We start from the raw sequence: 18,339 nt of genomic DNA, 5'->3' as shown, positions 1-18,339 counted from the left end.
AAAATACATCAAACAGAACAAAGAAGTAATGGAATATAAAGAGATGTTAGGTTAACATACATATAGGCCAGCTAGATAACTGGCACACTTTAAATACTATATAATTGTGTTGGAAACAGTAGAATACAGTCTTTATAATCGGCGTAATGAAACAATTAGCCGGATGACTACAACAGCCGCTATTTGCTGATTAGTTCAGACAGGACAGCAGAGTAGTGCTTAGCGCTGTCAACTCCACCCCCCTTTTCCGTCTGTGTCTTACTGTACTGTGCACTGTACACACACACACACACACACACACACACACACACACTGCAGGGCTTACATTCCGGTCCTCTGTCTTCATCAAAGCCTGTTAGTCCATTCTGGCAGACAGTACACGCACGCCCGAGTTGAAATCTGAAATCCAAAGTATAGCACCCGGTTGTAGGTTGCGTGTAATTCTAACAGGTTTTCTCCATGGAGGACTATCACAAACCCGACCAGCAGACTCTGCAGGAGCTGAGGAACATTGCCAACCGGCTTAGGATCAACTCTATCAGGGCGACTACAGCTGCTGGCTCCGGGTAAGGATACGGTCAATAAGTACAGTATATGTATAGTTTTTCGATTATTATTATTATTTTAATTGCACACTGTATTTTCTTACTGAGTCGATTTTATTTGGCTGCAGCGGTGCAACGTTGTTTGCTGTTTGTTCAACACATATTAGCAGAAGGCCTTATGTTGATAATAAAAAAGAATGCCATTTACAATACAAGCAATGCAGTTAAATATTAACACAAATGTGAAATAAAGTAATAACAAATGTGCGTGTTTGTTTTTTTGTTTTTTTTGTATTTATTTATTATTTTTATTACGAATGACCCCATCTGATAACTCCTGTATTTGTATTTTCATTACATAGCAGGCCCAGTAGTTCACGTTTTTTAGTAAGTATCGTAGCAAGGTGGTAATACATGATATAGGTAAATAAAAGTAAATACATTCTGTTTTATGTGTGGTAGACCTGTTGTACGCACATAATACCAACATAAGAAATGCATATCATTACCTGGCGCTTTATATATCGCTTTCATTGTGCACTGTGTAACCCAGTCATGTCCAGGTATTTATATACTGTAAGTAACAGATGCATCTAGCCTACGCAGTGTACCATTCAGCCTATTAGCTATCGGGGTTGTCTTGCTGAGAAAATGTATATCATGCGCGGCTCATAAGAATGTAGCGTACTGGATTTCCACACAGGTGCGACTCTAGGCATATAGGTGAGCAGCGTACTATACATTTTAGACGACAAATGCATACTTTCAATTAAAAATCATCGTACTTTAATGCTTTTTGAGCTCCACTTAAACGACGGAGGTTAGTTCAAATGTCAGTTGTAAGTGGGTGTAGCTGTGCAGTCACGGCTTTTTGGATTTCAAAAGCAGGAAACATGCCGACATACATTCGTGAAAGTTGCGAAAGGACAATGGCAGCTTTTACTGTTTTTATTGGCGCAGTCGTTCACAGTGAATTCTTTCAACATAATATTAGGGCTGCACAGTTGCGCAGTGGTTCGCGCTGCTGCCTCACAGCTCCAGGGTCCTGGGTTCGATTCTGGCCTCAGGGGTCTGTCTGTGTGGAGTTTGCATGCTCTCCCCGTGTTCGCGTGGGTTTCCTCCCACAGTCCAAAGACATGCTGGCTTGGTGGATTGGCCTCTCTAAATTGCCCCTTAGTTGCTCTGCGATGGACTGGCGGTCCCGTCCAGGGTGTGGTCCTGCCGTGCACCCTGTGTCTGTCGGGTTAGGCTCCGGCTCACTGCGACCCTCTATAGGATGAAGCGATTTCAGATAATGGATGGATAATAATACTAATTAATAGTAGCTACGAACCTTATTTTCTACAGATAATAAAGTTGGCTTTTTAATTGACATGCAACATGTACTTCTTCAACCTGTATCAGTCGCAGGCTGCAAACTAAATGGCCCGTCAATTAGGTTGCCCGTTTTTTTCAGTGTGGTGATGCCTGTAGTTCTATAACTTGGTTCAGCAGCCTCAAAGACATCTCTTGTTCAAGGGAGGAAGTGCAATGATTTTTGCTAATCATCTACCATTGTGCAATTTTGGATTATCTTTGGCAACAAACTGACTTTGAAATTACTTCCTCTTGTTTCAAAACTTGATACGTTGTTTCCCCTTCTTGAATGATGATGGTCAGTTTATTCTAAAATGAAGTTCTCAAAAATATGGACGGTTCGAAATGTCAAAATCACGCCAATACCACAAACGCAATGTATTATATATATATATATATATATATATATATATATATATATATATATATATATATATATATATATATATATATATTCAGAAAAATGCATAGTCCATATTAACTTTCATTGGCTGAAGTAAGTTCATTATTGCAGGGCTGGCGGATCTGGTTTCTTTATTTCCATGTTTTTCGACCAGGTTACGAATGTAACTAATGTAATTCAATACAAAATAAAATAAAATGAAAAACTATGACGAACACATCAACCTTTGTGTCTTCTTTGAATCAGAAATATAAATCTCAGAGTTGGAATCCGAGTATTGGCTGACTGCTGCAGAGCCAGGCAGGGAACAACAGCGCCCCTCTATGTTGGCTCAAGGAATAACAGCCACTGAATTCCAAACCAAAACGGGTTTCTGTTTCTGTTCAATTGTGCTTAAAAATAAGCTCCAAATGTTTTTTCCATGTTGAAAAATTCCACACCTGATAAGCTGTTTTTAAACAGTACAACACTAGTGATGCAGGGAGTAAGTGTTTTGGTTATTATAGATTGCAGAGTTCCCCACAAGGTTTCCCACGGTGAGGCTGCAGCTGAAATAATTGCAAGCACTTGAACTGAGCAAACTGAAATAGAGATGACAAGTTTATTATAATGCGCTGGAACAAATGATGTCCTTCTATTGTCTCGCCCTTGATGTGTTCCAAAATGATTCCTGTTACAGGTTTATAAAAAAAATAGAAAAATCTGTTTCCAAGAGATTCCACAAATCCCGGATGGATGGTTAAGTATTGACTTTGAAACAGCAGCAGAGTGACAAAACATTAAACCAGCATGACATGTTTTGAGGGTAATCATTAACATGCTAATGTATGCACATTTTACTAATTTCAGCGTCCTTTGCACTTCTTAGCAGAACAAAAACCTAATGTGCATGAAGACGTTGTTGAAGGAAATGTGTGTGTGTGTGTCCTTTCATGTTGAGTTACACAAATAAATAACCGCGTGCTGTATATATGTGACAGTAATGTGTGTAATCTCAGACCTCTTCTTCTGTACTGTATTAATGCAGCAGCAGATGCTGCCAGCTTTGTAATATTTATTAATAATGTGTTTCTAAGTAGATCATTTTGATACCTACACAGTTGCAGAGTGCTCAGTATAGTAACTACTAGTTGCCACCTCCCAAGAGAATTCCAAGTTGCTTCTCTCTCCGTTCATAAATGAAAAGTCTCCCTCTTTGTGTGAGATTTGTGTTGCCCTTGACAGGACTGGGTCATGATGGAGAGAGTTACCCAGCTGTCTGTTTTTGAATTGCAGCCACCCAACATCATGCTGCAGTGTGGCAGAGATCATGTCAGTACTGTTCTTCCACACAATGAAGTACAAAGCCCAGGACCCCCGCAACCCCAATAATGACCGCTTTGTGCTGTCCAAGGTAAGGACTGGAACCAAAACTGACATTTCAAGCCCGCCCCGCCTGGACACTCTTGTCATCCTCAGCTGCCCTTATCTACTACAGTATGCACCTTATTTAAGGTTAGCGGTGGAAAGCGGTTAGCCGCTGTTACAGCTGTGTGCTAGAACCTGCCTCCGAATAGTAACCTGTGAGAGCCTAATTCATCTGCTTTGATAACGATTCTCCATTATTGGAATTACTGTGTAAAGGAACTTACCTGCCTCCAAAGGCATTGACTGCTTTGAATCCTAAATGCCTGGCGTTCAATGCTGTGATCATGATCTGATATTATTATATAAGTTTACATGAAAGAGTGCAGCTGCTTCTGCATAGTAAAGTTGTGATCTTGTGAACTGTTAATGCAGAGTGTAGAAGTTCTCGGTCTTCCCCTTATTAAAGTTTCTCATACTAGAAGTATAGCACAGTGTAATAAAGCATAGTGTAAGCATGGTAAAGCTTAGGTGAGCATTGCAAAGATTAGAGAGGTATGGTAAAGCATATTAGTAAACATGGCATACCTTGGTAAACGTTTGTAAATGCACTGTATAACCATGGGAAAAGCATGAGAAAACTACCTTGCAAAATACAGTGGTGAACTTTTATAAGGGCAGAAAGTAAACAAAAGTATATAAGCAGCACCCTACTGAAGAGGTTATTACCAGAGACTCTCTAGGCATCACACTTCAGAGACACTGCTAGCTTATTTGCCTGGACTCTTGCTTCCAAAGTTGCGTTAATGAGCATCCTTTAGAGTTTAACAATTAATCGATGAAATATTCATTGAACGATTCGTACCCTATTTGGAGCCTCATGCATCTGGATTATATTTCTAGCACATGCATAGTTTCAGTTGCAGGCTTTCGTGAAGAGGTCACATTTTCTTTGCTTCCTGCTTTTGATTATTGGTGGTTATTACCTGCCCGATACTCGGTTAGGAAGCCGGTTGCTGATTTCTCCTCTGGTGTTTGAATGGCAGGGCCATGCAGCTCCAGTCCTGTACGCTGCCTGGGCTGAGGCAGACTATCTGAAGGAGACAGACCTGCTGAACCTGAGGAAGATCGACTCCATCCTGGAAGGACACCCTGTCCCAGTGAGTGAATGGCTCCAACCCATATTAGCATGCAGTAGCAGCGAGTGCAGTAGCCTGCTATTTCTGAAGTAGCAGGCTATACTTATCTAGGACTTTCCTCCACCTCCCTCAGTGTATGCAAAGCAATAGGCATTAATTATGCAGTGTTGGCATCTTAGTTAATCTGGGTGTTATTGTGGGTATTCTAAGTACTATCTTGGCATATCAGTATTCATGAAAAGCCATTTTTTTTAAAGATGTAATAAAATGAGTGTATACTGGTAACACATTATTAAGTAGTCTCAATATTGCATGAGGCACAAACAAGATCATCGGACCCTATTGAGATGTGACAGCAAACAAGCAAATGCACAGACTGGTGGGGTTTTTTTTTTCCTTTCTTTTTTCATTATGGTTACATTGGTTGAACGTGCATGTCACCAAGATGTCAATCACCTGTAATTCACAGTACACATTACAAGCGTGAATTAAGAGCCAGAACTGTGAGCTGCTGTTTACAGTAAGTAGTCAAGTGACCTAAACCCTGACATTTTAAAGTCATTCAGGTAATAACAATAATACCTGGCTCAACAAAATGTCTCGCACATACTGTATATACAATGTTGAATGGTATTAATGTGAGTGAATCAGCAAGATAAACTAAATTAACTTCCTGTATATCAGCTAGTCACTTTCCTGATTTAATGGTCAACCCTGAAGGCTGGTCAGCAGTCAGTAAGTGGAAATGCCTTGTGATTTCAGAGGCAAGAGTTCGTTGATGTTGCCACAGGATCCTTGGGCCAGGGACTTGGTGCTGCCTGTGGAATGGCCTATACAGGCAAATATTTTGATAAAGCAAGGTAAGATGAAGCTCCATTTCATCAACCAGGCTAACCCATTTTTTCAGTGTTCCACAAATGGTGGGATTCAGCAACATTAATATGGTTTGACATGTGACATTTAGTTTTAGAGAGAACATAAATTGACATTAATTACTGAACTTATATATAGGGCTTGTACATTTTTGTGTGATCTGGAATAGATTAATTAGTATACCCCAGTAAAGAGGTGGTAGTAACCTTGGGGTGCTTTGACAAGTGCGGCCCTTGTATTCTGTATACTGAAATCTAAAGCACATTTGCAAAGGTAGACGCGTGCAGCAGTACAGTAATCTCTAAATTATAGATTACAAGGCATTGAGGTGTACCTTGCTTCCTGTGATTCACACCACTGCTTCCATTCAGCATTGCTTTTTGACTTCGCCTTTACCTGCAGTTAATTAAGCCCACAGCGATCCAGCTCCTGTTGTCAGATGAATTGGATTTCACCTGCCCTGTCGGACAGATTAGTCCATGCAGGCAGTAATACTTACTATGCAGGGCTGCAGCTGGATTGTTTTACTGAAATAGAAACCTGCCGGAAATGAGATGTCCGATAGGACCACCTGTCACCTTTAGTAAAGCTTTATTTAGCAAGAAGGGAAGGCGTGATGGTGACTTGAATTCTAAAACTCTTACCAGTAGCTGTCCCTGCACACAAAGTCTTACTGTAAAACAAAGCAGCACCTTGCTGTTGTTCATGTGAAGCCACGCGATCCTTGAATAAAAAGCAAACCAAGCAAAACAACCGCGTCATGTTGATTTGAAAATGTTCCTGCTCTACAAATCAGCCCATTGTTTATATGGAGTTTACACTGTATCATACCCAAACCCTAATTAAGACTGACTATGATACATTTGCACAGTGGTTTTGTCAGTTCCCTATGCTAACCCCAAGCCTATACTATGTATGTGTAGTGCATTACCATGTTTCAACATACTTAGCTTGCCCTTCCTTTAACGGAATTGTGGTTATACTCATTTTTCTTTACGGAATTAGGGAGTGTCTGTTACACTGTGGTGTAACACAGGTGAATTGCACATATTAAATATAATTATGGTTTTATTCGACAGGCACTTGTCTGTCACTGTTATGCTGTACAAAATTGTGTTGACAGATAGCTTTTAGTGGGTGCGCGGCTACAGTCGTGATTAATTGGAAGTGAAGATGCAAAGAGGCACTGAGACCAGGTGCCACGGAACTGGCTGCGGAATTCTTTTCTTTTCCACAGAGCTGGCATGCGTGCAGTAATGCATGTTGTCTTGGCCAATCTTCTCGCTTTAATAAAAATGCGTCTATTTGACTGGAAAGCTGTCAGGCGCTATTATCTTTGACGTGGCGTGATAATTTGGATTTAAGACCGTACTTGTGATTTTTGCACAGTTTCTGTCAGCAGTGTTTTCTAAAATTGACAGAGACATAATCTTTTTAGGAGTACATTTGGGACTCTCCAGGACAATCAGCAGTCAGCCCTGTGATCAGCAGGGAACACTAGCAGGTTGTTTATATGTAGCAGTAGATGCAGGTTAAGGGCTCATTGGTTCAGTAAAACCACTGGAAGGGAAGCTTTGTCCATCCCTACACTAAAGGGCAGCAGTGTGGAGTAGTGGTTAGGGCTCTGGACTCTTGACTGGAAGGTCGTGGGTTCAATCCCTGGTAGGGGACACTGCTGTTGTACCCTTGAGCAAGGTACTTTACCTAGCTTGCTCCAGTAAAAAAACACCCAACTGTATAAATGGGTAATTGTATGTAAAAATAATGTGATATCTTGTAACAATTGTAAGTCGCCCTGGATAAGGGCGTCTGCTAAGAAATAAATAATAAAGTAATCTGCTACTCGGTTACAAAGCAGAATAATCTATTCACATTTGAATAATCACCAGGTATGTAACTGGCATACATTAAAAATAACATTAGACCATGAGATAAGTACAAACAGGTTGTACAAGTATTGTGTGGTGCTTCATATTGTTTAGCTATAATATATTAGTGAAATAAACAGTGCATTTGTGGTGCCTCAAACAACCAGCATTGACCAGCTCCCATATCTCTTATACAGAACACAGCAGACACTTCTTTTCTGCTTCTCGCTTTCCTAGTTACCGTGTCTACTGCCTGCTTGGAGACGGAGAGCTGTCCGAGGGGTCAGTCTGGGAGGCCATGGCGTTTGCTTCCCATTACCAGCTGGACAACCTGGTGGCAATCCTGGACATCAACCGTCTAGGACAGAGTGACCCAGCCCCCCTGCAGCACCATGTTGAGAAGTACCAGAAACGCTGCAAAGCCTTTGGGTGAGCTTCCTGTGTGTGTGTGTGTGCGTGTGTGTAAATGTGCGTGTGTGTGTGTGTGCGCACGCGCATGTGTGTATGTGTGTATGTGTGTGTGTGTAAGAAAGCTTTATTGTATGTATTAAAGGTCCTGCCATCTCTTTCCAGCTGGAACACCATTGTCCTGGATGGACACAGTGTGGAGGAGCTCTGCAAAGCCTTCGGCCAGGCCAGGCAGCAACCGACTGCCATTATTGCAAAGACTTTCAAGGGGAAAGGAATTGCAGGTACATTCGATTCAAGGGATTGACAGATTCATGCACCAAAGGGTTTCAATTTCAATTTCATTGTTTTAATTTAGACACCCGATAGATATAGGGGTGTATTCACACCCCTATATTCACGTTTGGGCTGAATTTTTCAAAACTGAGTGCAGTTCAGTTAGTTTTGGAAGTATATGTGAACACTTCAAAAGAGCTCAATCCCTTTCAGAGTTCATTTTAATCAAACTGAACTGAATCCTTCTCAAGGGGTGGTCTCAGTCTGTTTGGGTAAAAGGACAGAGTTTGATTGGTGTATTTGCACATCACTAGTTACTGATTCAACAGAAGCAAGACTTACTGCTGCTGCTGTTCTGTGTGAGCCGGCAGGTCTGTCACCTGTTTACTGACCTGTGTTCCAGTGGCTGAGGATAAGCTGGGCTGGCATGGGAAGCCTCTCACCAAGGAGCTGGCTGAGCCAGTGCTGAAGGAGCTCCAAAGCCAGTTACTGAGCAAGAGCAAGAGGCTGTACCCCTCGCTGCCCGTCGACGACGCGCCAAACGTCAACATCCGGAACATCAGGATGCCCAGTCCTCCGAGCTACAAGCCTGGAGAGAAGGTACTGCGCAGCACAAAGCCTGCAGCTGCACTTGTGACATGTTGTGAAGACCCTGAAAAAGCTTGCTAAAATGTGTTTTAAAGTATTAGAGGATGTGCAAGCAAAACATTCACGATACTGCTGTGTATATTGCATAGCATCTTGCAAGCCCCAAATGTTTATTCAGTTTTACAGTTCATAAACATTTTCTTCTTTTTGTTTTTTCTCATCAGATGGCTACGCGTAAGGCTTACGGTTTTGCTTTGGCAAAGTTAGGTCGTGCCAGTGATCGAGTGATTGCTTTAGATGGAGATACCAAAAATTCCACCTTCTCTGAGATGTTCAAGAATGAGTACCCTGACCGCTATATCGAATGCTACATTGCTGAGCAGAACATGGTATGTTTTTTCAATTTTTTTTCTCGTCCATAATTTTAAGTAAAACTAAAAGACAAAAAATTATAATACAAGGTAGACCAAGGTTTCCATTAGAGTTATTTATACTGTAAGTACAACATTACAGAAATATAGCATCAGCAACATTAAGGTCCAAGAAGCTCACTGTATTTTATATCATACTGAATGGCTGTAAAGAATACTGTTAATATTAAAGGGTTTCCTTCTTATATTTCCGATTGGTAACTCTTTGTGGAAAAACTGAACAGTTAAATCTAAAAATATGTAGGTGTGTGCAATTACAGATAACTTGTCTGATTGCACTAGAACAACTAAAAGATTATTACAACTGCAGCTTACTATAATCTGTATGGAAGGAGCAGTGGTCAGGGTTGGGACGCATTCATGTTGATTTTTGGTAACATGCTCAATATATGGCAGTTTTTTTTTTTTACTGTTGCATTTTTCTTGTCCACGTTTTTCTTGCAGCACATGCTTAGAAAGGGTAATGCATTTCCATTGCCCATCATCCTTCGCATGTAGAGACAGAGATACAAGTGCTAATCAGAGGTGCTAAGCTGTGATGGAAACATTGGCACCTTGCTCACAGTCATGTCTGGTGAAACTGTTTTCACATTGGTTAGAAGGAAGAAAATCAGCACTCACCAGTATTAGGCTGTGAACCAAGACTATAATAGAAATTAACCAAATTTTTGGCTGTGGTGATATATGACAGCTTTATCTTCAAAATGCATCTTCTTCAGAAGACACACGTCACCCATTGATGTCCATTGCAGGAGCTGACATCTGCAGCCTAGCCACAGAACTGTCCTCTGCAATGAAAACTGAACATACCCCTGACAGTGTAGCTTGTGAGCCAGGCACATATTGTCTGCCTGCGTGGAGCTATTATCCAGGGACTAGGCTCTAAAAATGGGAATACCAGGAAAATGCTAGATCTGTTACACATTAAAATTAAAAGAATAGCTAGAGATGAAAGAGAGAGCCCAGTTTGGAGGATAGGAAAAAGAAACCAGAAGAGAAAACCCCATAAATAATACAGTCAGGCTTTTCTTCATGTTAATCCTTTGCATCCTGGATGAACGCATAGCAGACAGTCGTGGAGGTTACATCCATTTGTAGTTCTGACTACAGAAGGGGGATCAATCATATGAGCACAAGACAAGGTTACAGTTAACGAATGGCCCCCTCTCTCTTTCTATAGGTGAGCGTTGCTATTGGCTGTGCCACTCGGGACCGGACCGTGGCCTTCGTTAGCTCTTTCGCAGCCTTCTTCAGTCGTGCTTTCGACCAGATCCGCATGGCAGCTATTTCTGAGAGCAACATCAACCTGGTGGGATCCCACTGCGGAGTCTCCATTGGTCAGTACCACACTGCTGCTGCCTCAGCAGGCAATACCCTAAAGATGAGGAGCAGCACAAAATATATACAGGAGACACGATAATGTACAGTTGTTAAACCATGGATTGATTTTGTAAAACGTCTTTCATTCACAAAATTAGAAGGAAATACGTGGCAGGGGATAACAATTGGCTAAAAAGATAAAGAATCGAGATATTATTCAAATAAAATCTATTAATGTGTAGAAAAACAATCATAATCAGATGTGTTATTTGTTACTGCTGCCTCGTGTATTTCAAGAATTGATTAGCTGTTAAACCCTTGAATGTGTGAGAGGCAGTTATTATTTTTTGGCCATCGTTTTTTTTTTTAAGTTTTGCCAGTAAGCCTTTGTTTTTCCTAATTATTTGCTCTTTTATTTTGTTCGCTCTTTTCCTTATGTATATTTTTTGGTTTATTCTGTTTGTCTTATTGGCATTCTTCTTTCCTCTTACTTCCCCTGTCTTTCATCGAGGTTCTTATGGGGAGGCCAGGTTTCCTTTTCCTTAAACAGGTACACTGCATGCCGTATTGCCTGTGCCTGCCTGTCTTTTGGTTTCCTTGTTAGAGATCTCGGTAGGAATGTCATTCACAAGTCTGGACTTGCCCTTTCAGGTGAGGATGGGCCCTCCCAGATGGCTCTGGAAGACCTGGCTATGTTCAGATCCGTTCCCACGGCAACTGTCTTTTACCCCAGTGATGGAGTGTCTACCGAGAAGGCAGTGGAACTGGCTGCGAACACAAAGGTATAAACCTCTGGAATCAGTTTCAGTTAAATATAAGCACAATAGGATACAGGTCTATCTATATATGGGTGCTTGTTCAATATTTTGTATGAAAACACCTGTAATGATTTGTACAGTGCTTGTATGGTTTTAAAGGTTTAAAAGCTATTGTGTTCATTTGGTAAATCTTACATTATATGAAGCGAGTTCTCTTGTCTCAAATTCTCGGCAACGAAAGAACTGCATTTCACAAAAGTAATATTTTATTGTGACGGTAAACATTTAAAGATCAACAGTCCTATGAGGAATGTTTCTGCTTGCTCTCATACTTTGCCTCCATGATTGTCTGGTTGTTGTTTGCTAAGGTTGCTGGAAGACTGAATTCCCAAGCAGTCTTGAATTCCCTTCCAATCACTGTCTCCATTGAGTCTCAACAGGGTGTCCTAGGACAGTTCTTTACAGTTTCAAGCACTGTTGTTGATGGATGAAGAAATGTCACCCTTCTATTGTTTATTGTAGTTTGAATGTCCCTGTTTGTAAACCAGTACTCTTGTAGATTGTTCTTGTATTGTGTTTTTTGCAGGGTGTTTGCTTTATCAGGACCAGCCGTCCTGAGAACACTGTCATTTATAACAACAACGAAGACTTTCAAGTCGGACAAGCCAAGGTATATAAGAAAATATTAAATCACCCATAACTATAGACACTGAATCAGGACATCTTGTGTACTTGATGTTCAACAGAATTTTAATTCCCCCCACATATGTAAACATCGTGTATAGTTAAATATATTTTTTGAAAGTAGCTATTAATATTCTCAGGCAAAATACTGGTAGTTTACAAGTTGTCTGCTTGTTGTTACTTACTAAAACACGACCAGATTTTCCAGTGAGAAAATACATAAAGCACAAAAAGGTTTGACAATAAAGATTTTGCCTATTAGGGGGCTCCCGAGTGGCGCATCCGATAAAGGTGCTCCGCATGGAGTGCAGGATGCGCCCCATGCCTGGAGGTCACCAGTTCAAGTTCAGGCTATTCCACTGCAGACCGTGGACGGGAGTTTCCAGGGGGCGGTGCACAATTAGACAAGCGCCACCCGGGGGAGGAGGGCTTAGGTTGGCCAGGGTGTCTGTAGACTGGCACCTGCAGGCTTGCCTGTAAGCTGCTCTGAGCTGCGTTGTCCTCCGAAACTGTAGCTCTGTTGCCTATTATCCTTGACCTGCTATAACACTGCAAGTGCCAGTGCTGAACATACTGCTGCTGTTGAAGTGCATTCTCAGAGTTGCAATGCATTTCTTATGCCACCAGGTGGTGCATCAGAGCAAGGATGACCATGTCACTGTCATTGGAGCCGGCGTTACTCTGCACGAGGCCCTCGCAGCAGCTGAGCACCTCAAGAAAGGTAAAGCATGCAGAGCTTAGTACATACAAGAATACTGTACATCATGCAATTTCATTTATGTAGCATTGTTCATGAACAAGCATCACAGGAACAAGCAGCCCTAAAATGGTACAATTGCATAATCATTGACATAGTATTATATGCTGTGCACATTTAGTGTGGTAATGCTTATAATAGCAGCTCATTTGAAATAGTATTATATGCTGTGCACATTTAGTGTGGTAATGCTTATAATAGCAGTGCATTTGGTATTGTTCTCAGGATGTTAGAACCCAAGTAAAGAAACAGAATATAAAACTTCTGTCAGTGGATTCCAATCAAACACAGACATCTCTTTCAGTGCTAAAACACGCTAACATTTCAATACAATATTCTTTCACACAGAGAAAATCAATATCCGAGTGATAGATCCATTTACCATTAAACCTCTGGATGTGAAATTGATCATTGACAGCGCCAAGGCAACTAAAGGACGTATTGTTACAGTGGAAGACCATTACTATGAAGGTAAGAAAGACAAGAACAGGAAGAACTCATGAAAACCTTAAAATCCTCTTTAAACATTCCACTGTCTTTAACATTAGTCTCCAGAAGAAAATGTACAGTCATCATAGCACGTTTCCTTTAAAAAGTTCCCTTATCTGTTGAGAAACAGGAGTAGCTAAGTGGTAGTGACCCTTTCGAAATGTCTAACACCAAGTTACAAAGGAGTTAAAACTCACTTTAGTTTTGATTTAGTTAAACATAAGCTTGTTGGCCTAAGAGTTACTTTGAAATGAGCATGCATTTCAATAAATAAAATAAAAACTATCCAAAAACTGTGCTAGTGTGAAGGACACTCTTACAGCTCCGTCCCCCCCAGTAGTGTGGCCTGTGATTGTGGTAACAGTGCTTTCTTCTGTTATTTCTGTAGGTGGCATTGGAGAGGCAGTGGCTTCTGCTGTAGCCAGCGAGCCTGGCATTGTGGTCCATCGTCTGGCAGTGTCCCACGTCCCGCGGAGTGGGAAAGCAGCGGAGCTGCTCCAGATGTTTGGCATTGACAAGGAGGCCATAGTGCAGGCTGTCAAGAAAGCAATAAGCAGCTCAGCCAATGGAAAGTAGCTGAAGCCCCACACCACACCACACCGTTTCTAATAATAAAGTGCTTACTGAAACCTTCCCCCACGTTGTTCTTTTGTTGATTGTTTTTGTTCTGTTTATCACATGCAGTTTGAACTCAGAGCCAAACAGTCAAGAATATGGATACCGGCTGAAAACATGTTTAATTACACTAGAGCATTTTGCATGGTATGTGTGTGCCAATAATGTGACCTAGCAAAAACATATTTCCTAGGGCTTTTCTGATGGGCTTATTTTGAGCCTTTATAGCCAGGAGACTGTACCTGTAACTTGTAAACTTTGTATTTTTCTCACTGAACTGCACAAGTCTCCACTGTGAATGTTATTACAATGTCATTAGCACCACTTCTGAATCTACAATTCACACTCTTAATACAGTATTTTCCTGTGTTTAAAGGATTAAAACCTGACACCTCAATATAATTTGCATATTTATTCTGTATTTCATAGGAAACATGACAGAGTAATAATTTGTAATCAGTATATAAAATATATATTTCTTATTTAATGATGACACATTCTTTGTAAGTATACATGTCATTACCCTTAAATCTGTAGACTGAAGACACCATAATAGAATTCCCCAAAAGTAAAAGTCAGTAATTGTGACTAACCCGTATACAGTAAACACACAGTGTATTTGACTAGCCTAACCCTGAATTAACTGACTTTATGAAATAAAAAGGCAGCATCCACAGTATAAAACTAAAACAGGGAAACAAAACAAACACACACAGCATTTTCATTACAACATTCGACACAGTGAAACCCCCACTGCTGACAGTCCCTTCTGCTAAAATGCATCCATGTTTGTGTTGTCGGCAGGAGATTCTTAATCCTTCTTAGCCAATGCTTTATTGTGGGGGAAAAAACAAACATCGATTAGAAACAGTTCTATCCCAAAAACGTCATTGATCAGTGAAGTGTGTTAGAAACTCGTTTCACCACTGAAGAAAACTCTAGTGAAACTATAAACTGTGATGAAGATAGCTGATCTCTTACCCGGCACAGGCATTCTGAGTCTTTCAAACAGTGGAAGGAAATATTCAAAGACGATTCGAATTCGACCAACTGAAAGAAGACAACCATCGAGGAGCGTCAAAAACTGCACTTCTAAGAAACTAAGACAACTGCCTGTTCGAAATGAACGACACACTGGCCTTGGCAGGTTATCTGAGTAATAAATAGTAAGTAAACAAGTACAAAACACTTTCATGAATAACCACTAGCACTTTGACTTGTTTAAAAATACTAGCTTGTTTACAACAGCCATCTGTACATTTAGAATTTCTATTTTTTTTTTTTTTACCAGGGATCTTAATGTACTTACCTAAATTAAAGTACAATCCAATGATTTCTATTAAAGAAAATGAAAGCAAACCAACACCAGCAGCTACAAAAATGTCTGAAAACAAAGGAACAAACTATTAAAGTCATTGAAGAAATGATATGGCAAGCTACCACAACATCCCCAGCAACAGAGATACAAGACACATGCACACAGTTTTACTCTGTGATCAAAAACAGTTTGGACATGTTCAGCACAAGAGAGGGATACACAAAGGTGCCTAGCTGTCTGTCATTAACAAGTTACATGTATGTATGTAACACTTACATGTTTCAAAGAACCGGATATCTAACAGTGAGAGGCACGGTTAGAAAATTTTTTAACTAAAGTCGGATGTAGGTTATGGTGTTTAACATACCCACATCACTCACTTTGCATTTGCAGGTGAAGCATTGGAAGGCTATGTTACTAACATGCTATTTTAATCGTTACAGCAATATTATCTTATCCTAAGAACGTACACTGCCATCATTCATATTAAAAAAAAATCTAATGTCTAGTGATGCTGGAAATAAATTGAAAAAAAAATCCTTACCATTGTGCATGACCAAAGCTGATCCCAGAGCAAAGCAGAGAATGAGAAAATGGAAGAACATGTCTGAAACACAAGGAATGCTATTGGTTTTTAGCACCAGTAGCGTTACAATTATCACCATTTACTGTTATGAAAAAAGTTGCAAGTATGACAAAAGCAGTAATTGTACCAAAAAAAAAACATTCAAATACAAGCCCCCTTTTACTCACCATTTTTCCTAATTATTTGTTGCCTTCTTTCACATTGAGTCTCGTCGTCATGATCTGATATTTAAAATAAAAAGCAAATAGTTTCTATTACCGTATGGATTTTTTGGTGACTTTTCTACAGTGTAAATGTTAAAAAACTCACAAATGCCTCAAGATCATAACATACATAATACGACAAAAGATGTTAGAACGCATACATATTATTATTAAAATAAGTGATAAAACAAGAAAATATGGATAAGAAAAAAATCAATAATACTCTGGGAGGAGCAGCAAAAGATGCCTGATGCCTAATGTGTGGGTCACATTGCACAATTCTTTAGACTGCATTTTCATAACACGTGTGATTTGATACATCATTTTAGCATTTTGTATTGCCAATACCTTAAAAACAACCAGTTACTTGCTTTCCACTGCATATATAATTTCTGTTGTGTCTGGAAATACAGTAACAAAAAAAGACAGAAACTGTACAGTAGTTAAGTAATGGCTAAGACTCAATAATATGCACTAGACAACATGTACCCTTAATTTAATAGAACTTTATATACACCCTAGCGTTAGTCAGACTGGGCCCAATACCACTCCACCATTCGCATGACACTTAACACAACAGACATGAAGAATAATCCAGTTGTATTTAAAATACCCTTCATTAACACATGTTTTCCTACCCTCTGCTTCACTTAGCTGGTCGTCTTCCCTCCCGTCATGTTGGTGGAAAGGTTTACCTACAGCCATTAAGAGTTGAGGATCTGCAGCAAAGACAAAACAACACATGCTGATATCCGCACTGAAGGCAGTTAAGTATACTCTAAGAATGTGTATGTGCACTAGGGAGACGTGAAATACCATGGAGCTCTACTTTCATGTTGTCAGGCACTGGATCCCTGCTGTCCTCTTCAGAAAAATCCTCCTCCAATTCCAAGTCGCCATCTGAAATAGAGCAACGGTATAATACTCTGATAATACCCTTACACTTACCTTTCAAATTTATTTAAAGTGGCATCAATTATAACTCTAACTGTACATCTAGTTCCGGTGTAGGGCCAGAAAGTCAGAATGTGGTACGTGTACCAAAACATGACCTGTGTAATGTCAGAAAGTGGTACGCTGTCAAATTTTGGTACAGGCGCAATCAATTGCTGTAGTCATGGAAATGTTAAGCAAATGCTAAAGTTAATGATGTCATTCTAATTTATCTTAAAAGACAAAACAATTCAAGTATTGCGCAATCATAAGTTGACAGTTGTAGTAGAGGTGTAATTTCCATGTTCAGTAAACCAACTGGCCAATAAATAGCCAGTCTGGTAATTTGTGGAGACTGACCTATATTCATCAACTTTTTTCCGCAAATTCGCGGTTTCCAATACTTTTTCTAAATGGAATAAAATAGAAATAAAAGTTAAAATGCAATAAGTCACAGCGGATATGGTTATTTTTATGTATGCGATGTATGATCAAATCGTTCTTGATACATTTTACGTCTTATGTGGACGTTTGTAGCCTTCAGAAAAACAATGCTAACACCCCGAATTTGCGGAAGACGCTTCATGACAGGCCATTGTACCTTGCTTCTTTGAAACGATTGGTTCTGGTTGGTGAACGTCTGAGTTACTTCCCATCGCAGAAATATCTGTAATCAAGTTAAAAAAAAAAAAAACAGCTGAACTTTGCTGCTCCTGTCGTATTAGTGTCTCTTAACTTATGATGATATGATGACAATGTAAAACCGAATTATATAAGTAAAAACATTTTGTCTTGTCTTTCTCTTACCTTTTTTCTGGCAAATAACCTGTTTTTTTCCGGGTTGTTTCAGTGTGGCAGAAGAAGCGGTGCGAAATGACACTTAATTGAAAAGATTCATTGCATGATGTTTCAGAGTTGATTCAGTCTTCTAAAGTTTCACTTGAAGTTTTTTACATAAAAACAGTTTCACTTCAACCAGAGGGTTTCTCGAGAGGCGTATAGCTGCAGAACGAAGGCTCCCACAGCAATCACTATGTTCAGTGTTCTCCCCCTCCCACACCCTGTTTTCGGTTTAGGGGTGTTGAGGGTGAATGAAGCATTACGTAAATTAGGAGTTCCGCAAGCAGCACTACCCGACGTGAGCTCCCTGCGAGAGCTACGCGATGGGAGCCTTCGTTCTGCAGCGATATACTCTGTAATGCGTTTGCTTCAGATTATACAGCACAATACTTAACTAGAGCAACTCATTTTTAAAGTATTTGGGTTTTCCGACGTTTAGTTGTAGGTGTGTTTTCAAACAATATATACCCTTTGTTCCGCAATTTTTTTCCAAAATACCTTGAGGGCTTTTTTTTTTTTTTTTCAGGGCGTGGTATCATTTTTAAAGCCTTCATCTGTTCTCTCCAAAGCATAATAGGGCGGTAAAAAATGTAAGCCTTTCACCA

General features: G+C 40.1%; 2 protein-coding genes across 4 annotated transcripts; one reads left to right on the top strand and one right to left on the bottom strand.

Moving 5' to 3' along the window:
• The first annotated feature begins 280 nt into the window (after positions 1–280).
• LOC117971366 (transketolase-like) lies at positions 281–13,873 on the top strand. Its single transcript, XM_058999870.1, has 14 exons — positions 281–566; positions 3,580–3,697; positions 4,695–4,808; positions 5,550–5,647; positions 7,766–7,957; positions 8,102–8,220; positions 8,616–8,812; positions 9,025–9,189; positions 10,412–10,568; positions 11,203–11,333; positions 11,896–11,979; positions 12,621–12,714; positions 13,099–13,221; positions 13,628–13,873. Exons 1-14 carry the CDS (start codon positions 460–462, stop codon positions 13,813–13,815), a joined length of 1,887 nt encoding a protein of 628 aa, XP_058855853.1. The 5' UTR covers positions 281–459; the 3' UTR covers positions 13,816–13,873.
• A 378-nt stretch (positions 13,874–14,251) lies between these two features.
• Positions 14,252–18,162, bottom strand: LOC131701516 (transmembrane protein 40-like). 3 transcript variants are annotated; one of them, XM_058999872.1, is made up of 10 exons: positions 17,702–18,162; positions 17,496–17,561; positions 17,255–17,303; positions 16,778–16,861; positions 16,600–16,680; positions 15,926–15,979; positions 15,717–15,779; positions 15,164–15,238; positions 14,836–14,904; positions 14,252–14,685 (listed from the first exon to the last, which is right to left on the bottom strand). In XM_058999872.1, the coding sequence occupies exons 3-10, from the start codon at positions 17,262–17,264 to the stop codon at positions 14,666–14,668; spliced, it is 456 nt and encodes a 151-aa protein (XP_058855855.1). In that variant the 5' UTR covers positions 17,265–17,303; positions 17,496–17,561; positions 17,702–18,162; the 3' UTR covers positions 14,252–14,665. The 3 variants fall into 3 exon arrangements, with proteins under 3 accessions (XP_058855855.1, XP_058855854.1, XP_058855856.1); XM_058999871.1 differs by lacking the exon at positions 17,255–17,303 and having other exon boundaries at positions 17,702–18,156; XM_058999873.1 differs by lacking the exons at positions 17,255–17,303; positions 17,496–17,561 and having other exon boundaries at positions 17,702–18,159.
• Between the last annotated feature and the right edge of the window lie 177 nt (positions 18,163–18,339).

This window comes from Acipenser ruthenus, chromosome 25, assembly GCF_902713425.1.
Source record: "Acipenser ruthenus chromosome 25, fAciRut3.2 maternal haplotype, whole genome shotgun sequence".
Taxonomy (NCBI): domain Eukaryota; kingdom Metazoa; phylum Chordata; class Actinopteri; order Acipenseriformes; family Acipenseridae; genus Acipenser; species Acipenser ruthenus.
The sequence above is the reverse complement of the archived record's forward strand: the minus strand, read 5'-3'. Positions and strand labels throughout refer to the sequence as shown.